The sequence below is a fragment of the Bicyclus anynana genome, chromosome 1 (assembly GCF_947172395.1).
Source record: "Bicyclus anynana chromosome 1, ilBicAnyn1.1, whole genome shotgun sequence".
Classification (NCBI taxonomy): domain Eukaryota; kingdom Metazoa; phylum Arthropoda; class Insecta; order Lepidoptera; family Nymphalidae; genus Bicyclus; species Bicyclus anynana.
In genome coordinates, this window is record NC_069083.1 from 14,405,615 (window position 1) to 14,430,793 (window position 25,179).

Sequence of the window (25,179 nt, forward strand, 5' to 3'; positions counted from 1 at the left end):
AAAAAGTATTTTTAACTCTAAGGAATAGTTTCTTATGAGTATACTGAACTTTATCCGAATTGCAGTAAATCTATGCTGTTTTAATTATTTTAACATATGTTAAAGAAATGGAACCTTTAAAGATCCGAAGGTATTTAAAATTCTCTTACATTTTTAATATCTATCCACTTGAGTGCAGTCAATATTGATGCTGGGCAAATATCTCACAGCGCTCTTTTGACGTTACAAAAGAGCTTTGCATTCTTTAAAATGAAAGTAGGTAGTTAAATTTTTTATCTATAATTTTTTCCTTCCGTTATAATGTTTGATTTTGTAACGATCACAATCAGATTTTAATTAATGATAATGATTGGAGCTGACCGCCTAACGTGTTCTCCGAGGCATGAGTCGAGTATGTAACGCACCAACTTCTCAACTTCAGTCAGTTAGCAGTATATATTTTTTTTTCATTCCGGTATTATGTTTGATTTTGTAACGATCACATTCAGATTTAAATTAATGATAATGATTAGGGCTGACGGGTTACCGTGCTCTCCGAAGCACGAGTCGAGTATGTAACATCACCAACTTCTCAACTTCAGTCTGTGATTTAACTTTCAGATAGATTATGAAAATGCTAATGAGTATGACAGCCACCAAATAGTAAATGCCTACTGAAAACGGCATAGAAAGTGGGTTGTTCTATATTCGAATATTTGCATTCGCGTAACACGACGGGCTAGACAAAAACGGATTTGTTTTTTTATTTTTGTTGTAAACTATGCAAATCCATGGCGATTTATTGTTGAACGATTTAAATCCTATTCCTTTGTTTCGTTCAATTTTATTGAAATATCCATCACTGTAAGATTAATTACTATAACTTGAATATTAAGCGGTATATTCATTAAATTTTTGCTCTATTATCTAATGGTAATAAAGCATTTTATATTTAATATTTTAGTCCGATACAGTCTACATTTATCAACATAATCTATACTAATATATAGACATAATGTATAGACATAAACTTCGTGATATTGTAGGTAATCTCTTGATTTATTGATTCGATTATGAAAATTCTTTTATCTCTAGAAAACCACGTTATTTGTGAGTGTGAGGCTATATTTTGTTCCCATATTTTTAAAGGAACGGAAACTGCGCGGGTGAAACTGCTAGGTGTTCGCTAGTTTATGATATATTAACGACTAGCAGAAGCCGCGCGGTTTCACTCACGTAGTTCCGGTTCTCGTTAGAATACGGGGATAAAATATAGCCTATAGCACTCGGAGATAGTGTAGCTTCAAACCCGTGAAAGAATTTTATAAATCGGTCAAGTAGTTCCAGCGCCTATTCAATGCAAACAAACAATCAAATCTTTTCTCTTTATAATATTAGTATCTAGATAATTTATTTTTGAGTCAACCGTTATTGTAGGTGCCGATAGTCAACCAATGGTCTTCTTTTAGTGAAAAGTTTCTAAAGAAACAAATCGTTAACGTTTACCCTAAGAAGCTTTCGCTTGGTTGTTGCATTGGTTGTTGCATACAGAAGGTGAGGTTCTTGGAGAGTCTTTTTCATAAATTCTTAACAATTTTTATTTTTGTTTTTAATTGACATTGGTAAAAAATTGTTTATAAATGTTTTAACAATAATATAAAAACATTTGTTACTAAAAATATACGTATATAAAAACAGGAGAACATTTTCAATCGAGCCGCCAATCCGTCGTACCCCTACCTGCTCCACAAGGCTCGTTACACACGTTAATTAAATCGGTCCTTGAGGGGTGCTGTGCGGTGTGGGTGTGCCCTAATTTCGTCGGAAATTATTAATCAAATGATTGCGTTTGTTTACGCACCGTTCATCTGAAAAATGCTAAAATTATGAAATGCACAATTTATTGAATACTAGTGTATGTCCGCCAATTTGCTCGCACCTTACCTCTGTCCACAGACTTTAATGCAAAGTAGTAAAAAAATGGACAACAGGAGGTAGGAAATTAAAAACTTTGTCACAAAGTATCATGGTAATTGATTATGAAACACGGATAAAACTCACGTGATATTAGGTCGGAGTATTCCCGACTAGTTTCGAACCAATACGGGGCCCTTAGTCATGAGCTGGTTCTTGCATCGCGGCACGATCCAAACTGCGAAGCGGCTGCGCGACGCGCTGCTGCTTGCATTGCGCGCTGGGAGAGGGATTTGTTATAACTAGGCATATTCCGACCTAATATCACGTGAGTTTTAGCCGTGTTTCATAATCGATTAATATGAATAACACTCACGATAGTTTAAATTGTAAAAAAGTATAATTTCTGGTTTGTTTCGGAGAAATCCGTCAATCTTTTTGAGAGCTGCAGCTAGGAACTTTGGAAAATCTCGGTAGCAAGTTGGGTTGACCATGCATACACGGTTACGCGGATAAAGGTCATTTGCCGAAACGGATTACTTTTTAAGTTAATTGTTCAGCCTTGTGGGTTTTTCTCGAGATTTACTTACACCTTTTTGAATAGCTAATGAATTAAGCAGGTAATTTGTACTATTTTTATATTCAATTGTATGTTTTATACTGAGTGTTTAACCTTTAAATACTACCTTTAAATTGTACGCAACATTTCATGCATCAATTTCATTTTCTAAATATTTAATTATTGATAGCATTATATTCGTAAAATTACTGTTCGTAAATATTTCTGACATGGTTGTTTTCGTTAAATATTCCAATTATTTCCATCGACAGTGCCTTAATCTAGGTAGGCAGGTAGATTAATCTCCAATTTAAGGGTAGTTATGAAAAAAGCTACCTTACCTCGAATAAGAGCGTTTGAGCGAGCGAGGTTTATAATGTTATTACGAGTATTATATTATATAGATAAGGATCTCCAAATATCATAAAAATCAAATTGGCCCACCTCTTCTAATGACTCGCATCATATAGCGATTGAATAAATGTGAATTACCTACCTCGGGAAACGCAGTTACGCAGTTCCTTGTTACAAGGGGAGCCCGACCGAGTGGAAAAAATGCTTAACCCGCTTCCTCCCAATCACATTTTCCGTGGAATTATTCCCATTTTTAATACACGTCGCGAGGCCGTATCATTGTATTTTTTTTATTAAGGAGTATTTGTCACGATCACAACGGGGAACTAATAAAGCGCCTTTACAAAGAGTTTGACATGTTCTCGTATTTTAATATGGGAGTCTTTTCTTATTAACCGATTTCAAAAAGGTTTTGTATTGGCCTCGAATTTATGTTTCTTAACGCCTTGTTGATCTAATGGTTACAGTGGCGTGCACAATGATTTTAACTAGGGTATGCACTATACTCTCGATGAAGTCATCAATATTCTCTTTTAGTGCACTTTCATTTGAGACCCCACTCGAGTATATTTGCAGACATTCGGTTATTCTTTCCCACTTTCTACCACCAGAACTTTTAAACGGCTTTTCTAAAAAACCGATTTTCATCAAACATATCTTAGAACCCTCGCCCATAAGTCACCTTTCATACAAAAAAAACTAAATTGAAATCGCTTCATCCATTCGGGAGCTATGGTGCCAGAGACAGAGTAACAGACAGGAAGACAGACAGATAGATAGGCACGTTGAAAGGCACATAGAAAGTTCATCCTCAATCTAGGTTCGTAATCAATCCATAAGGTAGGCAGTGCATATTTGCTTCTATGAAGTGTACGCCACTGAGTGGTTAGCCATTGTGGACTCGGATAATGAGGTGCTCAGTTCGATTCCTGGGGACTCCTTCTTCTCAATAGGGAAATTGATGGTGTTACACCCCTGCGTCTCAGGGACTATGTACAGCCATTACCAATAATAGAAGCATTTCATCATTGACAACTCAGACTCACTGTTGAGCACGAGACTCCTCTCAGAATGAGAGGTGTTAGGCCTTAGTCCACCACGCTGGTCCAATACGAATTGGCAGACTGTGCAGACGTAGAGAATTAAGAAAATTCTCAGTTAGGCAGGTTTATTCACGATGTTTCTCCTTCACCGTTTGAGACACGTGATATTTAATTTCTTGCACATCACGTCCTAGAAGCGTTTGATATATATTCAGAAAATAACTGATTTATGTACTATGTTACTAGCGCAACCTCACGGTTACACACTTGTAGTTCTTGTTCCAGTGCAAATACAAAAATAAAATATAGCCCATTTTCATCAGACGTTATGTAGGATTCTAATGGTGAAAACTTTTTTCAAATCGGTTCAGTAGTTTCAGAGCCTATTCATCTAATTTAATCAATTCATTCAATCCTTTACTTACTTTTGATTGCGAATCCGGAACACCCCCATAAAAGTTGACTCTACGATGTTCAATTTTGAAGTATAGAAAAGAAATATATTATTTTTACTACTATTCGTTTTTCGTAAATAACGTCTGCTTCTATTTAATATCCTTTGCAAATCAAAAGTCCATCAAAAATGGTATTTTTTATTTCACGTATTAGAATTACAATCTATACAACGGCCTTTGTTGACTGCGACTAGTAATTAACCAGCGTTATTAAAGTCCTGAAATGATGAAATGTTACGAGTAGCATAAAGGAGAATCTCTGACCCAGTTCGCAATAGGTACCAAGTAGAATAAAAAATACGAATAGACCGAGAAATGAATCTTTGTTCCTCTATATAGGTTATATTACGTAGATAACAAGTAATCCTTCGAGCTTTCTTGGAATTATCCGACGAGCTTTTTTACGTCTAAATGGAGCGAGCACATACATCCACCCGCACTTAATTAAACGGCGTGACAAACGAGACGCTATAAGAGGTACGAATTCGTGTGAAATGTACCTAAAACGTGCTTTTTGTTGCAGAGTCAAAAATTGGGCGCTAAAATTCGGCGTCGACCTATGGGAGTTCGGGCGGCACTTCACAAAAATGAATCAAATACAAAACGTGAGTAAACGCATTTTTACGTCGGCATTCGAGAAAAGTGTGTGGTATTCTTTAGAAGTGACGCGAAGCGAGGGGCAACAGTGGGCCGATCGGTCCGACGCGCTGCTACAAAAACGCAACGAGAGAGTTCGCACCCCGACCCCTCTCCCGGCTCTCCCGACTCTCCCAGCCCTCCTCGCGACCCAGTTACGAGGGGCGGCGGTATCGGATACTGGCATACACTCGCCGTACTCACAAGTACACTTACCGCTACGATAATTAACGGTGGCCTTCGATTGCGAGTCAACATGTGAGACCTTTCAGTAGCTGTCAAATGTCAAGTCGTATTAGGATACCATGGAAATATTCTTTATGAGGATATACTTGGGTGTATAATGATATATTTTTTTTCAACAATAAAACAGCGCTTGACTAAAATCTTTACTAAGGTTATGGATGTGTTCTAAGGTTGCATTTCCTTTAATTGAAAGGTGTAGTTTATTATGTAAAAAATATCTACAAGACAAATATTTCATTTTCGTAAGTTTCTAATAATAAACCAATAACTTGTTTGTATTATTTTTACAATCAAGCAATATTATTGATCAATATAGCGATTGATTTAAAATTTAATATGAAATAACCATTACGTTTTATCAAAACCCTATAATGTAATTATTATCTGGTATATAACAATTCAACAATTTCAATTATTACATTCGAATTGAATTCCAAACACTTACAAATGCATTTTCTCTTGTTAACTTTACGTAATAAATTGGCACACTCATTAAAAATAATCGCGTCTATTTAGTGTCTATTTCTGTAATGCCAGTCCGTACCAGCATACACCAAGCACTCAAAGAAGGTCTTCGTAACAGGCAAGCATCACTTAAAAGTCAAGGTAGAACTATTGGCGCTAACAATAATTACATAGCATAGCAAACTAAATAACAGCCCTTCAAGTGCCAATCAAAAAAAAAATCTTTTGGGTATAGACTTTGTAAAACAATGCGGGCTACAGATCTGCAGTTTTACTGGACATTTGAATTGTTCTTTGTATTGATTTTGATTAACATTTCGATTAGACAAAACTGTATAATTAAAACTGAAGTAGCCCGCATTAAATAAAATAAATACAAAAAATTCTTAGTATAGCTTGGCAAATTTTGTCGTAATATTCTCGATGGTCCGCGGGGGCCGGGGGACGGGTAGCGATGACAGAGTTGAGCGCTACACATAACTTATTATGTGTAGAGTTAAAATTATTTTATGACAGTCAACTTGCGTGGAAACAGCTAGGTGGGTTTAAAACTACAAATCGCCTCAATATGAGAAAGGTCAAGCATATCGTTGACCATTAAACTAAGTGGGATGCTAATAATTAAAGAATATTTAACATTATTTGATTAATTTCACGGCGACTAGTTGCCTCGACTGGTGACAGAAGCGCTGGCTCAAATCAATTTTTAATTTTATGGCTTTTTAATTTTTTGCGCAAAGGATTAGCCTACCCGTAAGTTAGCTTAAGTTCCTTATTTTATTATTTCTAAATTAAAAAAAATTAAGTGTTTGGGTGATATTTGCTGTATCACGCAAAAACAATGAAATGAATTTGGATAAAAAAATTCACACGAGTAGTTTTGAATGTCTTTTAGCTTAGCTTAAATACTCGTATATAGAACTGTCCCATTGAGATCGGACGTAGGGTCTGCAAAAAACCGGACGCCACGCTGACGAAATCACTGGCGACGGAACAAAGTCCAGTCAACTATATAAAAGGCTGTTTGTGGGAATATGCCAAAATTCCTTCAAAAATCTTTTGGTTTTTCCAATTTTAAATTTTTTCGATAAGTTCCGATGGAACGGATCGAAAATATAAAGATAAAAATCGGTTGTCTGTAAAGTCGGTTTACTGACGATAGTTAAACGTGACAACGTCATAAGAAAATACTGATGGAATGGTTGTATATTTCAAAGGAAAATGTTCGTTTTTCTGTTTAATAATCTTCATAGACCACAATATACTTTATTTCTTGTAAAAAAGTTGGCAACCCTAGAGCGAGGGAACGACGCATGACGTCATCTTTTTCGAGTGTGCAGCCGGCTCCATCGAATTAAAAGACGTTGTCACGTCAAAAAAGATGTTAAGTGAAGATGCATTAAGATGATTACGAACTAAGAAAGGTAAAAGTTTAATATATCCCTAAAAAGTTTCTACGCAATATCCATTGACCTCTTAAAAGGACGCACAATCACGTAGAAAACGTAACTTAAAATTTGTAGAATTATCGGTAAAGAAAATGAGTCCAATATTCAATAAAATCACAAATTCAGAGCAAATTCAACTCTAAGGATTGAGTTTAAGGTTAAATTTGAAAATGCGACTACTTGAATTGAGTGTCAAGAAGTTGTGTTTGGCACTCATTGAGTGGGGACGTTTTTTGGTCGCTGATTGTGCATCCACTTTTTAATAAGAGATCGATGACAATATCCGATAATTTACAACCGGAGTTTTTGCTGCTGAAGTTTAACCTATCAAATGTATTACCTTGAAATTTTAATCAATGTTTGTATTGAGCTTGAGTTTGCACTCTACTACTACTCAACTAAGATTCGAACCCGCAGTCAGAACAATATTAAACAGTTCAAACACTTTTGTTATCAATAAACAGCACCTTTACTATCTACCAAACAGCAACTAACTAATAAAGAGCGCGATGAAGCCAGTAAATAAAAGTAAGCAAGTAAATACAAATGATTTATCGCAGTGATATCGCGTAGGTAGTTGGCTCCTGGCGCCGCTAATATTGAATAAGTTCCGTTGGCAAACTTTCCTTTCGAAACATTATATTACTTTCGGCGCGATCTCGGGAGAATTTTGATTGTTTTATCACAAAAGCGGACATGGTAATGAAATATTTCAATGATTCCGATTTGAAGTGATTTAATTAAATATTCTTCAAGAGAAAATATAAAAAAATGCACTTTTCGCTTGGACGATAGTTAGTTTTGACTTTTGAAACCTGTGACTTTAATATGCGACCAAGTGAAGAGAAGTAGACAAAATATCGTCCAACGACGCCGGTCCCAGTCCTATGATAATTGTATACTATAGATTGGTTCCGTCCCTACTAAATCACCGCAAAAAGTGATCCGATACGAACGATAGGCTACAAAACTGAGCGCACACATGCACAATTTTGTCACAAAGTCACCGACATACTCGTAGTTCAACGAGTCGCAAAGCTGACTTACCGATGAGAACGCACATACTTCGAAAAGCCGATAAACGTAGGTGTCTCAAGGTGCTGGAATGGCGACTCCACACTAGGATGCGCAGTGTTGGTCGACCCTCCACCAGGTGGACTGAGGACTTCAAGTGAGTCGCAGGGATTCGTTGAATGCAAACGGTTCAGTATCGTGATGTTTGGAAGTCCCTACAAATGGCCTATGTCCTGCAGTGGACGTCCATTGGCAGATTTGCTGACTAGCAAGTTATAAAAGCATCGTAACAGAATAGCCTACTGATGCCAAAATTACTCGTAACAGTTTTACGTTTTGTGGTTAGTATACTTATTAAATATTTTAAATGGCATTATGGACTGTTTCGCTGTGTTTAATCTTTTGAAAAGGCGTTTGTTCATTTGTCGGATGTTGCCGTGGCTCGGTGTGAACGAAGTTTAACCCAATTCCACCGCCATTTTATAAAAGGCTTCTATACAGGTTTAGGTCACTATCTGCGCTGAAAGTAGAGCGAGGTGGAAACTAGAAAGTAGCGTCGATACTCGACGTGATACTTGAAGGTTGCAAGAAACTTCTTCAAGGACTAACTATTGCACAAGTTGGAATAGGAGTTGGCACTTCCAAGACACGAGTAATCTATGTGGTTTAGAATACTATGTTAACGAGTACAATAGAAATATATAGACCATGTCCCCGTTACATGCTCTGAAGTTATCTATTTGAATGGCCTACAATAGGCCGCAGGATTTGAGACTTAGATTCACCAGGCTGTTCCAATGCGAGATGGTGGGATTAGGATAATAATGTTTGACGAACGCTATTCTTACACATTCCCGTACAAAGCGACTAATTTAGGCTGACAAAGCAACGCATTGTCTCGAAATTGAATTCAAATAACAACATTCCGGCTAAATGTATCCTTTCATCCCTTCAAATGGATGTCCACTAATGGATATCAGCTTGTATGGACATAAAAATGAAACGGTCTCGAGCCGCCAGCATTCAGCGGCTATTCCTCCGACCTATCATTCCAGCTCCTTGGGACCCCAACGTCCATCAGCTCTTCAAACCATGTACCCTTTTCATTGTCACTTCATCTTCGCGACTCGCTGAGCTATGTATGTGAAATATACTCGTATCTATCAAACAAGAAAAAAGTAGCTCAAAAAAAAAGTGATTCTAAAGTGGCTCAAGTCTTGTCTGATGGTAAGCTTCCGCCGTGGCTAGTTACCACATTTCGGGCAAAGACGTACCGCCAAGCGATTTAGCGTTCCGGTACGACGCCGCGTAAAAACAGTCAGAGGTGGTATCTCCATCTTAAACGCATCGTCACTTAACATGAAGTGAGATCGAAGTCAAGCGCCAACTTTCATAGAATAAAAAAATAATGTTCGATTTTTATGTTTAGTTTATTGTGTAGTTAGACAAAAACTTTTATGATATTAATAGATAACGATCGATATATTTGAATAGTCTAATTGGTAAATAATCTACACAATACATTCGAATGAACTGCGAGACAAAGGGTAGAACGACACTTAAATTAATATAAAGCACACACAGAACAGTGTTATCTGTAAAAGCTTTGCATAATATATTGTGTAAGTTATAACAAATGTTTGTGGTGGAAAGTTTACCGGACGGCGCTCGTGGCGTTAGATCAAAGGTAACAGGTACCTACAATCTACATATTGTATGGGAGCTCTAGTATGCCGTAGGTAAGAATAGAAACATCAATAGGTACATATATATTTTTTAAATGCTTTACAAGTTAGTTATAAGTGTCTGACTGTGATTTCAAAATAATGGGTGCACTATGCCAATGATAATTATGATAGCGACTTCCTTTTTAGTATCGTTCGTTGTATTGTTTTCAAGCTGCAAGGATTGCAAAGCTTGTTTTGGTGATAATTGTGAAAAAATATTTATCATTTTTTATTAAACTGCCATCCTTTTAGCGTGGGCTCCAAATCTAGCTCTTCAGGATAAAATTAATATTTATTTTTGGTTTGCTATAATCAAGTTCGCTATGTGATATATATATTTAAAAAAATTCTATCACTATGTTACACATTATGTTAGAAAAATTGCAAAATAGTTAATTACTATCAAGTTAATTTTCCGTGAGTAGATTTATCTTGGCGAGACGCTCAACTTTTTCATTTATGGAAATTCAGAACTTGATTCTGGTAGCAAACTGGGTTACCAGGTAATAAAAACTTCTGAGCGTCCGAACCAGATAATGTACCGCACCATTTATAGGACATTGTGTCTTTTAAGTTGTATAACTATTAATTATGCAAACAGGAAAAAAAATCTGGTTAGTAAACAACTTTTGGTAAACTCCCCACGTCCCAAAAATTTTGTCAAAAGATAAGTATGTATTTATTTTCGATCGTTTTCAAATGGATCTCTCATCATTTGAGACATCAAGTCCCCAGCCAGCAGGAAGTTAGCTTTTTGACAACCCTTCAAAAAACACCGCGATCTACACAGAGGCGCGATATACATTGTACAGCTTGTATAATACATAGCTAAATTCTAATTGCTTATCATAGCACATGCAATGCAATACAGAAACCACAAATGATACAATATGTATCTTAGTCGACCGCATAGCATCTCTGCATATTAGTGTAATTAAATTGAAACGAACCACAAATTTGGAACTAAATAAACACATTTTTATCGTTGCTATCGAGCAAGGCGCGGCCTACCCTTTTCCGTACATTTTTTGCGGCCAAATGGACTTCTGTTGTGAACAGTGCGGTATAAATGCGTCCGGGAGTGGAAAGTTTTGTCTGGGGCAGGACGGGTCCGCGGCTTGTGACTAAGCGTATTTGCCTTTTATATATACCATTTATATTAGCTACCTATTGAGTCTCATATTGTAGGATAAAATACATATTAGATTCGGTCTACTTCGATTTGGTACGCAGGCAGGTAGGCATCAGGTGACCCTAGTTTTCAGTTAAGAAAGTTCTCTGGTATGCAGGTTTCCTCACGATGTTTTTCCTTCACCGTTTGAGACACGCGATATTTAATTTCTTAAAATGCACACAACTGAAAAGTTGGAGGTGCATGCCCCGGACCGGATTCGAACCTACACCCTCCGGAATAAAAGGCAGAGGTAATATCCTCAGGGCTATCACGTACGAGTATATACTCGTAGACTAAAAAAAAAAAAACAGGGCAGTGCGCGTTTTATTTTGTTTCGTTCTTCTTGATTACCATTTCATTTGAGTTAATTATAAAGAAAACCAATAGTTATTTATTAACTAAAGCTTTTTTGTATCCTTATAATAGGTTCCTTAATTATTATTCCTTAATTCCTTTTGTATATATATATACATACAAAAGGAATTTATGAATTTTGAAAGGTTTGGGATCCAAAATCAATGTTGTTTCATTTTAAGTCGTAGCCGTAGTTAAAACTTATTTTACGACTACATATCTAATCCAATGTAATCGAATAATATTACCTGATGTTTTAAAAACTAAGACTAGTTAAAAAAATAATAATTTTGACTAATCTTCTTTGACTACGTGGCCTTACAAATTAAACCATTGCTCTTTAAAACTGACACGATGTATATAAAGGGCTCTAATGTTTTACTATAGATGCGAGCAGCTCGTTCAGAATATCCAGATTACATTTTACAATAAAATTTTGCCGAACAAATCTAGATGTATAAGTATGACCTAGCTTACTGTAACATTGCGGCATTTCCAATGTCTAACAATAGGTAGAACGTGGAGGTCGAAATGGGTTATGCAACGATATTATATAATGTAGAGTGAGCGAAACATTACTACGCTAAAGGCTTGTTCACATTTATACACGTGCCCATGAATCTAAGGATCACGTGGGCAGCGTGAACAACGTATCTGCATAGATATGCATGTTTGATAGTAAGTATTTCATGATAATATGTAGGTATTTCGTTTGTTCAGTCATAAACATACGAGTAAGTTGATTATGTTTAAATCGCAATACCTACAATGTTTTTGACAATATTAAAAAATAAAGTAATGGTGATAACTAAAGTTGCAAACTTAAAATGAAAGCTGTAAGGGTTTCAAACGTACCTTGGTCTTTATTATTATTTATTAATTATTCTATAAAATACATATTGAAATCAAGTCTAACCATAGTTCAACATAAACCACAGAAGAGCCAAGATGAACTCAGCCAGACTGATTAATGGCGCAGTTATTAATGCCTTTTTTTACTTTTATACTCATACAGCCGCCCCACGGTCTTGTCTGTAATTGAATCAGAATTCAAGTAGTTTTCCTTCCTGTGGGAAAACAGTGATAAATATAGCTTTTGACAATCAGAAATAATATGATTTCTATTAGTAAAACTTATTATAACTAACTTAAAATTATCAAATTCCGTTCAGTAGATTTGGAGATTACTTCTACAACCTCAAACAATCTCACAAACTCACAAGCTTTTCCTCTTTATAACATTAAGTAGGTATATATAATTGTATAAGTATAGCGCTTGAAAATATAAATTCCTGGGTGACATAAAGCGTAGGTACACAACATATTTTTGCACTAGGGCATCGATATACATAATTATATAAGTACTAGGGAGATAAAAATAATATTCAAAATAATACAAAAGTCTGACCGAACAAGATAAAATTCATAGCCCGTCGCCTCGCATCCGGCTGGAAGAACCGATAAAATTATTATTCCTGTGTTATCGAGCTATATTTAACCGATTATAACTTAAAATATAATCCAAAATGTTTGCGTATATATAATATTGTACCTACTGGTATGATAAGTTCAAACATAAACCAGTTTTGAAATTTTTTGCAATTGATTACTACAGTAAAAATACATCTTTTTACAACAATAAAAAAATCATCTGCTTAGCAACAACTTTTGGTAAACTCCCAACTTGTATCAATAACGAGGTTATTAAAAGTTGATACTAACCCAATGTTTATTTACTGTCGCTTAATTAATAGTTATACAACTTAACAGCCACAATTCCCTACAAATTGCGTGGTACATTATCTCGTATCTCGAGCAGTGATAGCCTAGTGGATATGACCTCTGCCTCCGATTCCGGAGGGTGTGGGTTCGAATCCGGTCCCGGGCATGCACCTCCAACTTTTCAGTTGTGTGCATTTTAAGAAATTAAATATCACGTGTCTCAATCGGTGAAGGAAAACATCGTGAGGAAACCTGCATACCAGAGAATTATCTTCATTCTCTGCGTGTGTGAAGTCTGCCAATCCGCATTGGGCCAGCGTGGTGGACTATTGGCCTAACCCCTCTCATTCTGAGAGGAGACTCGAGCTCAGCAGTGAGCCGAATATGGGTTGATGACGACATTATCTCGTTCCGACGCTCAGAAATTGTCATCTCCTGGTAACTCAGTTAGCTACCAGAATGAAGAATTTTCGTAAATAAAAAAGGTGGTCGTCTCATCGATGTGAAGCTACTCACGAAAAATTAATTTGATAGTAATCAATTTTAAAAAATGTTCTACGGTTCAATGACTGAAACAAGGAAGTGATTGATAATATTAATAGGTGCGTTTTGAAAGTTTAATGTTTGGAGTGACGATGAAATAGTAATCGGAGGAACAACGTCCTATCAGGGTCCATAAGGAGGGCGGTACTGGAGAGCGGTTTAAATTAACTGCCTTAATTGAATTCTGCTTCCTTGTCGGCCAATGTGTCCCCCAGGGCAGCCATCGCGCCGTAATGCCATAATAACTTCGCGAAATAACCTTTTTAATGTAGTAAATTGTCTAGATTTTGTAATAAAAGCGCAGGAATAACTCATTTATGCAATAATAATAAATAATAGTTAAGTTTATTTCCACTCTTTTTATATTCACAAAATAACACGTTTATGATATACAAAATATGTTAGTCAAAAATGAGACTTTTATAACATATTTGAATAAAAAAAAAACTGATTAAAAGTTACATATTTATATATTAAAACGCAAGAATATTTCATTTAAGCACTACAACATAGCTAATATATTCATTTCCACTCACCTCTATAATATCCATAAAACTACTAGCGGACGCCTGCGACTTCGTCCGAATCAATGTAAACTTTCAACCCTTATTTCCCACTTTAGGGGTTGAATTTTAAAAATTTTTGTATCACATTATATTTTGTTTTTTTTTTATGATTTATGAACAAATTTGACTTGCCAAACAAACTTTCAACCCCTACTTTTATTTTAGGGTTAAAAAGTACCCTATGTTTTGCGCCAAGGTCCCATTTACCATTATACAAAAATTCATCTTGATAGGTTGAGCCCTTTTGCTGTGAAAACGTAACAGACAGACAGACTTACTTTCGCATTTACGAGTATAATATTAGTAGTAAGGAGTACGATTACACCCTACCAGCAAAGACGTACCGCCAAGCGATTTAGCGTTCCGGTACGATGCCGCCTAGAGCCCGAAAGGGGTGTGGATTTTCATCCTCCTTCTAACAAGTTAGCCCGCTTCCATCTAAGACTACATCATCACTTACCATCATGTGAGATTGTAGTCAAGGGCTAACTTGTAAAGAATAAAAAATAAAAATTTTAATAAAAATAATTCAACCGACTTCCAACTCAAAAAATAACTTTAACTAAAAAGCAAAAAATAACATCCTACCTATGTGCTACCTTCTGATCAGTTTGAAGGCGGTGCCAAGCCAGTGATGTTTTAATTAAATACGTTTAAACTATAAAATTTCTGTGGTTATTCCAGAAACAGCTTTAATTAAAACACGACACGGCTTGGCACCGCCTTCAAACTGATCAGAAGGTAGCACATAGGTAGGATGTTATTTTTTGCTTTTTAGTTAAAGGTATTTTTTGAGTTGGAAGTCGGTTGAATTTTTTTTATTAAAATTTTTATTTTTTAATTTTTAGTGTTAGCATACCCACTGCGTGTGTACAGTCACAACCTATCTAAGTGGAAAGTTCTTATCAATACAAAATTATCAAGTCCAAACACAAGGTAGCTACTGTGAGCCGTCGAGGAGTTCTCTTCACTGTGCTTCGTCTTCATCACCAGACCCTTAATACAGTCGCAATCCATCTAGGTGGAAAGTTCTCATCAATACAAATTTATCAAGTCCAAACACAAGGTAGCTACTGTGAACCGTCGAGGAGTTCTCTTCACTGTCCCTCGTCTTCATCATCAGACCCTTAATACAGTCACAATCCATCTAGGTGGAAAGTTCTCATCAATACAAATTTATCAAGTCCAAACACAAGGTAGCTACTGTGAACCGTCGAGGAGTTCTCTTCACTGTCCCTCGACTTCATCACCAGACCCTTAATACAGTCACAATCCATCTAGGTGGTAAGTTCTCATCAATACAAATTTATCAAGTCCAAACACAAGGCAGCTAATGTGAACCGTCGAGGAGTTCTCTTCACTGTCCCTCGTCTTCATCACCAGACCCTTAATACAGTCACAACCCATATAGGTGGAAAGTACTCATCAATACAAATTAATCAAGCCCAAACAAAAGGTGACTGCTGTAAATCCTTGACGAGTTCCATCGTCTGTGTTTCGGCTCCATCATCAGACCAACTCCAAACCTTCATAAAGTTGTAGTGGTTTAAAATACCTTATGGAAACACTAACAAACGCACTAGCTGTCTCTACGATTTTCGAAAGTTCCGCTCGATTTCTCCAGGATGCCATCATCAGATCCTGACATGAAAAAAATGGGACCACCCTGGAAGTAAACCCTAAAAAACAAAAAAAGAATTTTCAAAATCGGTCCATAATTGACGGAATTATCGCTGGAGATACATAAAAAAAAAACATACAGCCGAACGTAGAACCTCCTCCTTTTTGGAAGTCGGTTAAAAAGAGTCGATAGAGGATAGAGCTCAAGTCTCCTTTCATTATAAGAGGAGGCTCAGCAGTGAGCCGTATATGGGTTGATGTTTATGATGATAATGATTACAGATTACGTATATTTTAGTCAAAAATGCGACTTTTATAGACTGTAATAGTGATTTTTTGTAAATTAGCTACACGACATTTCATTTATGTCGTTTAAATAAACATAAAATAAACCACACACAAATTAAAAAGCACTCGACCTATCTCTCTACAGAAATAGACACGGTTGAGTCGCTCATTAGAATATGAAGTATTTTGGCGCAACGCGGTATAACCTCATCTACATGAATGAAACGGAATTCAGATTGTCGAGTGCAGTATAACATTTTATACTCTTCTAATTAACGTTCAGAAGTTGATATATTTTGTTATTTAATTTAATTTTACAAATTTAAGGTCGTATTTATAATGGACTAGCTAACGCCGCGCGGTTTTACCCGCGTGGTTCCCGTTCCTGTAGGAATACGGGGATAATATATAGCATATAGTCTTCCTCGCTAGATGGGCTGTCTAACACTGAAAGAATTTTTTCAAATCGGACGAGTACTTCCTGAGAATAGCGCGTTCAATCAAACAAACAAACTCTTCAGCTTATAATATTTATAATGGATTCGAAAATATTTAGGTTGGGAAAAAAATGTCCATTATTTTTAAGTTTACGATTTAGATCAAATATGCACCGTTTTGTTCCATAATAATTTATTGCTATTTTAAGGGTAACTCTATAATGCCTCTATAAATCTTGCTCTTTACTCGAAGAACTCTATTAAATAACAGTTTTCCCAGTCTTCTCTTGACACCTTTTTATCACTAAGTAAGCTTTTCAATTCAAGAATATACAGTAATCACTCAGTGCCACAACACTACGTTATATGTTAGAAGCATCAAAATTTCCCATATTGTCTGGCTTTGTCCTGATAGAAAATAACTCTTATTATGTTGGCCAGTTCAGACCGTATCTGGTCAATTGATAGCTTCAAATAGTCCAATTTTTATAGTAGAGATCCGAAATTAATGTTTGGAAAGCAACTCTGAATACTTAATATATGATTCCCTTCCAGTACTACGAGCATCTTCTTGAAAAACAAAGTTTCTAAATAGGTAATGAAAGCGCAATCCAAATTGGATTAGTAGCTTTTGAGTTATAGGTAATCATACAAAGATAAGTGTCCAATGCAGAACCTCTGTTTTTGAGCTGTTAGTCAGCTAAAAACAGAGACAAAATCGTTGTTAGATTAGATCAAACGTACCATTTTGATTTGTAAATTGATGAAAAATATAGAGGCCGCGTGGACCGCGTCCGCCATTTTTCTCCCACGCTCTGGTACATAAAACGAACTTTATTGGGTGTGGGGTAACTGTTTTGCAGTAAAAAGGTTTACTGCCATTGTAGAAAGCCTACAGGGTGCCATTTAATTCCCAATTCCCATTATCTTTATACGGTTAACCGAAAGTCTGGGCTATTAATTAAATATTCGTTTCAAATTCGACGTGAGCTTAAATAGAAATAATGGGTTGGAGATGATATTACTTTTTTCGACCTTTAAAGGTGAGAGTGCTGTAAAAGGCACGGTACAAGGTTTTAATTAAACTTCTGATTCGACTAAAGTATAATTAAGAAGGGAATATTAGAGATAACGTAAATTTTAATGAAATTATGTTTTCTAGCTGGTTCATAACTCCTACTTATTTCATCCTGTTCTCATTTCATAAAAACCTTATTTTTTTTTTATTCATTACAAGATAGCCTTTGACTAGAATCTCACCTGATGGTAAGTGATGATGCAATCTAAGACGGAAGCGGGCTAACTTGTTATGAGGACGAGGAGAAAATCCACACCCATTTCGGTTTCTACACGGCATCGTACCGTAACGCAAAATTGTTTGGCGGTACGTGTTTGCCGGTAGGGTGGTAACTAGCCTCGGCTGAAGCCTCCCACCAGCCAGACCTAGTTCAATTAAGAAAACTTCAATCAGCCCAGCCGGTGATCGAACCCAGGACCTCCGTCTTGTGTATCCACCGCGCATACCACTGCGCCACGGAGAGCGTCAGTTACAAATAAAATTATAAGTTTGTTATCATCGATATCACACTAATATTATAAAGGCGAAAATTTGTGTGTAAGTGTGTGTGTGTGTAAGTATGTATGTTTGTTTCTCCTTTGCACTGTGGCTACTGAAGCCATTTAGCTGAAATTAGGAATGGAAATAGATTTTACTCTGATTAACACATAAGCTACTTTCATCCCGGAAACATCCATGGTTCCCGCGGGAACTGAATTCGCTAGTTTTTGTAATAAATTCTCGATAAGCGCTTCAAAACCTTATTTTATTAGGGTAGAGTTATAACTATTATTTTTCAGTCTTGGTGTATCATTTTGTGTTACAAATAAACGTTGAGAAATTAAATAATTGCTTGTTAAGCCCTCATTCGCACGAGAGTTTTATTTAACGGACGTTAAAAATGCGTTCGAATATATTATGGACATAAATGAAGGTCAATTTCTAACGCAAAAAAAATTAAAGTGCAACACTGCTCGAAAAAAAAATCGTGTATTAACGCTGTCGTGTGAACATATACTTAGGAATGCATTTGTTGTATTTGAACGCTTTGTTAACGTCCGTTAAAAAAACTCTTGTGCGAATGGTGGCTAAAAGTTATTGAGTTCATGATCATCATCATTATCAACGCATATACGGCTCACTGCTGAGCTCGAGTCTCCTCTCAGAATGAGAGGGGTTAGGCCAATAGTCTACCACGCTGGCCCAATGCGGATTGGCAGACTTCACACACGCAGAGATTTAGGAAAATTCTCTAGTATGCAGGTTTCCTCAAGATGTTTTCCTTCACCGTTTGAGACACGTGATATTTAATTTCTTAAAATGCACACAACTGCAAAGTTGGAGGTGCATGCCCCGGTCCGGATTCGAACCCACACCATCCGGAATTGGAGGCAGAGGTCATATCCACTGGGCTATCACGGCTCTCATTTTAATAACGCTGTCATGGTATTAAATGTGTTATATACTTGGGAATGCATTTGTTGTATTTGAACGCTTTTTTAACGTCCGTTAAAAAAACTCTCGTGCGAATGATGGCTAAAAGTTATTGAGTTGCCGAGTAGGTACTATCCCCTGGTACTATCTATACTAATATTATAAAGCTGAAGAGTTTGTTTGTTTGAACGCGCTAATCTCAGGAACTACTGGTTCGATTTGAAAAATTCTTTCAGTGTTCGATAGCCCATTTATCGAGAAAGGCTATAGGCTATATATTATCCCCGTATTCCCACGGGAACGGAAACCACGCGGGTGAAACCGCGCGGCGTCCGCTAGTACTAACTAAAAAAACGTAACAAAACAGGCAACAAAAAACGTAGAAATATATCTCATTACGTTTGATAGCACAACAAAAGCGACATCGGGTACAATCCAAAACTCAATAACATCGCTCGCGGGGCGGGCGCCTTTGGCGAATAACAATCATTTGGCAGCCAGCATCCGCGAAATTCCGGACGAGTTCGTTCCATTTTTAAATTTGACAGGTCCGCGACGCCATGTTCGTCCCAATAACTCAACGCTAATGTGACGCCAATTACATGTATCCAATAATTGACTTCTTAGGTAATAAAATAAATGTAAATAACATACTAAATTAGCTATTCCTTTTTTATTCTTTACAAGTTAGCAATATCACCTGATGGTAAGTGATGATGCAATCTAAGATGGAAGCGAGCTAACTTGTTAGGAGTTGGATGAAAATCCCTTATGGTTTCTAAACAATATCGTAACGCTAAATCGCTTGGTAAGTACATTTTTGCCGGTGGGGTGATAACTAGCCACGGCCGATGCCTCCCACCAGCCAGACTTGGACCAATTAAGAAAACCTCAATCGGCCCAGCCGGAGATCGAACCCAGGATCTCCGTCTTTTAAATCTATAACTATACATACATACTCAATAATCACTATCATTACGTAGTATAAAACAAAGTCGCTTTCTCTGTCTCTATATCCCTATGTATGCTTAAATCTTTAAAACTACGCAAAGGATTTTGATGCGGATTTCTTTAATAGATATAGTGATTGAAGAGAAAGGTTTATATGTATAATAACATCAATAAAATAGTGGAGAAATACTTTTATTTTTGAGGCTTCTAATGTGATGTCGTAAATAACGTTACATTTTTTCTGCTTACATTGCAAACGCAGGCTGAACCCTACGAGATTTATCAAAACAATTTACTATAGGAGAGAGAGTTGAGATCGTGCCACGACGCAAGAACCAGCTCATGACTAAGGGCCCCGTATGGGTTCGAAACTAGTCGGGCATACTCCTACCTAATATCACGTGAGTTTTAGCCGTGTTTCATAATCAATTAATATGAATAACACTCACGATAGCTTAAATTCTTCAATCTAAAAATAATTAAGATTGCATGTAAGATAAAACAGTTAACAGTTTAAGATAAAACCAATAATTTTAATTAAACTGATTAAATAGATTTTTTCAACACGCCTATATGGTTGCTTGTACATACATACATGTGTATGGTTGCTTGTAACCTTAATTTAAAACCGACTCCTTTGAGCTCGATTTTGACTTACTTTGAATCACAGAACAAAAAAAAACGCTAAAGCTAACGTTTTAGTAATAACTAGCGGACGCCCGCGACTTCGTCCGCGTGAAAAAATATAAAAAGACAGGTTATAAAATAGATGGACTGTCAGATTGACAGACAAAAAAATTACAAAAAAAGTGTTCTTATGTGCACTTCTTCCCTAGCCCTACCCTTCCTACTTCCACCCTATACCTACTATACCCCTACCCTACCCCTACCCTACATCTATCCTACCCTAGTCCCACCCTACCTTACCCTACTCTTACTCTACCCTACATCTATCCTACCCTAGTCCCACCCTACCTTACCCTACCCTTACTCTACCCTACCCTAGTCCCACCCTACCTTACCCTACCCTTACTCTACCCTACCCCTACCCTACCCTACCTAAATCATACCCCTGCCCTACCATACCCTACCCCACCCTCAAGCCTTCAGCGACTCATTTATATAGAAAATTATAAAGAGGTAAAGTTTGTGTGGTTGTAGGAGGTAATCTCTGGCACCAATAAAAAGCCACGTTATTTGCGAGTGTCATAGGCAATGTTTTTACCCCGTATTCCCACAAGAACGGGAACTACGCGGGTGAAATCGCAGTGCGTCCTATAGCGGCATTTCTGCATCTTTTAGAAATTTTGTATTATCTCCGAAAGTCTACGACTGATTAACACATACTACAAAGGGCAAATCTTATTTCTATAATATTTTCTTGATTAATAAGTAATTCATTTTGATAAAGATTCAAGTTTAGTTGTGTAAATAATGACGTAAACCTTAGTATATGAATTAAGTAATTTATTAAAGTATAACAGGTATTACATCTGCTAAAATATAGAAGATAGATATATGCTGTCTCGACATTTTTTGTAGAAAATGAAATTTGTAGAATATTTTCTGCAAAGTTGTAGTACATTATTTTACTCCAACATCAATAGTTTTTGCAGCGCACGCTATATAAACAAAACTTTTGTAGTCCTTAGGTTACATTATGGGAGTTTCAGGAAGGATCCCTAATTTTTTGAAAATATAATATAGCCTTCCTCGATAAATGGGCTATCTAACACTGAAAGAATTTTTCAAATCGGAACAGTAGTTCCTGAGATTTGCGCGTTCAATCAAACAAACAAATAAACTCTTCAGCTTTATAATATTAGTATAGACTAACTGTCGACGCGCGGTTTCACCTGCGTGGTTCCCGTTCCCGTAGGAATACGGGGATAATATATAGCCTTTCTTGATAAATGGGCTATCTAACACTGAAAGAATTTTTCAAATCGGAGCAGTAGTTCCTGAGATTAGCGCGTTCAATCATACAAACAAACAAACACTTCAGCTTTATAATATTAGTATAGATTAATATAGGTCGTCTCATAGGAGACGCCCTTAGGGAGCCGTCCCGTCCTCTATCTTTATTTCAGCCTTCGGGTCTCATCAGGAGATGCTTCTGCGCTCGTCCAAACCCCCCGGTGTCGCCGTAGTGGTCCCACATGGAGCCATCGGCACTTACTCAACACGAAAAAAAAAAATCAATATATGAATGGTCAGATTTAATTGAAATTTTGTTGTAGTAAAACTTTTGTAACAACACAGCTCGTGTTGTTGTCATTTCGGCAAATAATGCGCGCTACACACTCCTGCCGATGTTTATCTGTCCCCATGAAAGCATTAAATTACGAGCCTGCTCCGTGCTGATATTATACTAGTGCTCCATTATTTGAAATACCGGGCCAAATTACTATTGTTACACCGGGTCATTGAACTCAAAATTGAACACGTCATTAACGCACAAACTAATGTATATCGACTTAACTATTATTATTTGTCGGTTATGAATTTTTTCCAAAATCTATTACTATTAGGGTGGAAATTACTTATAAACTAACAGCGTATATAAAACTAACTTGTAAACTACAGACAAGAATTTTGAATTGACAGAATGCCTACTTTTCTAATTATATTTTTAATGCTGGCTGGTGGGAGGCTTCGGCCGGCTAGTTACCACCTTACCGACAAAAATGTACCGCCAAGCGATTTAGCGTTCCGGTATGTTGTCGTGTAGATATCGAAAGGGGTGTGGATTTTCATCCTCCTCCTAACAAGTTCCATCTTAGATTGCATCATCACTTACCATCAGGTAAGATTATAGTTAAGGGCTAACTTGTAAAGAATAAAAAAAAAATAACCGACGCGTATTAAGCAGCATTTAGGCCTTAGCTCCTTATAACGAGCCTGGTCCTGTAGTGGACTGGTTTATTGGACTGTTTTATTACCCAATGACAAGTTAGCCTTTGTTTGTGATTTCACATGACGTTAAGTGACGACGCAGTTTAATGCCAGGCGTCCATTGATCCGCATCGTACGAATCGAATCTCGCATCATTCTACCCTAAAATTAATAATCCGTTTATGCGATGCGTCCGATACGTACGATGCGGATCAGTGGACGCCTGCCATAAGATGGAAGCGGGCTTACTTGGATGAGGTTAAAGTTTATTTTACCCATACCTCGGTATCGTAAACACTATCGCTAAGCGGTACGTCTTTGCTGGTAGGGTGGTGACTAGTTACAGCCGATGCCTTCCACCAGACCTGTAGCCAAGTGGCACGACGATTCTCTTTCTACAATCGCAAACGCTTCGAAAACTAGGAAAATGTATAGAAATGGCTATTGATAGGTCACGTGGTCAAGATCTGTCATTCCCATACATTTTTCTAGTTTTTCTAGTTCTAGTAACTTGAGCTGGGAATCGAACCCAGGGCCTATATGTTGGAACAGCACTACCAACTGCGCCAGAGTGGTCGTCATATGAGAAATGATAATGTTATTGGTGATGATCATGATGATGATGATGATGATGATGATGATGATGATGATAGTTGCAATAAGTAATGTATTATGTTTCTAACAGAAATACCACGAGTACAACGTGGAGGTGGTCCGGAAAGACGGTTTGCTGCTTGTTCGCGAGCTGGCCGCAGAAGTTAAAAACCACATGGACTTCAAAATCAACGCTGTCATGGTAAGTGCTTAAAACTGCACGTTATAAATGATAACTTTTTTATATACGTATAAGAGCGTATAAGTATTTAAGCTTGATATTTAGACGAGGACTTAAATACTTACAGTTCTCAACGTGCCTAAAAAGTTTTCACTGCAAAAAGAAAAACTTATATTTTGACCCTTTTTACTCTACGCGAAAAACCTGCGTTAGGACGCAACTTAAATGCTTTGTTGTGTGGAATCTGTCGTCCTAGAGTTCGGCCCTTTTGGCTACGACTATTGTATACAGGGTGTCCCGTTCATAGTACTACATATTCTACAGGCTGATAGCTGACATCAAGGCCTATGAAACCAGCGCAATTTACCTATGATAGTCGAATATGGTTTTTAAGTTATATAGATTTTTCTACGAAATTTACACCTCCTCTTCAGTACAATTTAGTCGTACCATGTGCTGAAAAATTACTAAAGCGAAGATTTTATGATTGGTAATTTTTTATGTGTACTTTTAACGGTGATAGTGAAAAAAAAATATACTACCCAAATTTAAAAATATCCATTTAATAAGGATTCAAAAATGCAAGATTGTACATTATTTTCAAAATCTTCGTCACAATTGCTATTTTCACTCCGAAAGGGGTTGATTTTATAAAAAAATAAAATTTCCAAAAAGTGATTTTTGGAAAATTAATAAATATTAAAAACCATAAAATTTCGGCTAACATATATTGCGTTATTTTAGAAGGCCTTAATGTCAGCTATCACCCAGTTCAGTATGTCGTGTTATTTACGGGACACCCTGTATAACAAACAAGTTTAAATAAATGCTTATTATTATTAAAATGAAACATGTAAAATAACAAATTATAAAGTTTCATTTTAGAAATTCGGAAAAGTAATTAAGTATTAAACACAAAAAACTAAATATAATCCTCCGTTGCCATGCGGCGGCAACCCTATCGTTTTGATTTATTATACAGTGACTTTTTATCGCGGCTTTGCTCGTGTTCATGTAGATTCTATTAATCGATTGTGCGAGTGTGCCGTTCGCAGTTATTTTACCCTCCTTTTGGAAAAACCTTTTTTTCCTGGATGAACGTAAGTACCTACTACCTACCTACACTAGGTCCTTTTATGTACCCAATACAACTCATAAATAACTCGTATTTTGTGATATGTGAATGTAGTTATGATAGGGACACGTAACAAGCAGCCATAGTTACATAATCACGGCTGCATCCGTAATATTTATCAGTATACTAGCGGACTCGCTCAAGCTTCGCTTTGACTTATTAATTTATTTATTTGCACTTCTTCCCTATCCCTACCTTACACTACCATACTCCTACCCCTACCCTTACCCTAGCCCTACCCTACCTCTACTCTACCCCTACCCTACCCTACCCTACAACTACCCTACCACTACCCTACCCCTACCCTATCCCTATACCATAAACCTACCCTACCACTACCCTACCCTACCCCTACCCTACCCCTACCCTACCCGTACCCTACCCCTAC

At 36.8% G+C, this 25,179-nt stretch overlaps 1 protein-coding gene across 2 annotated transcripts in view; it reads left to right on the top strand.

Moving 5' to 3' along the window:
• The window catches only part of LOC112052162 (voltage-dependent calcium channel subunit alpha-2/delta-4), a 112,635-nt gene that overhangs the window by 18,522 nt on the left and 68,934 nt on the right, over positions 1-25,179 (top strand). For both annotated transcript variants that reach the window (XM_024091130.2, XM_024091131.2), the window contains exons 2-3: positions 4,828-4,909; positions 23,567-23,677. In XM_024091130.2, coding sequence (XP_023946898.1) covers positions 4,828-4,909; positions 23,567-23,677 — 193 coding nt within the window. The remainder of the gene's footprint in view (positions 1-4,827; positions 4,910-23,566; positions 23,678-25,179) is intronic.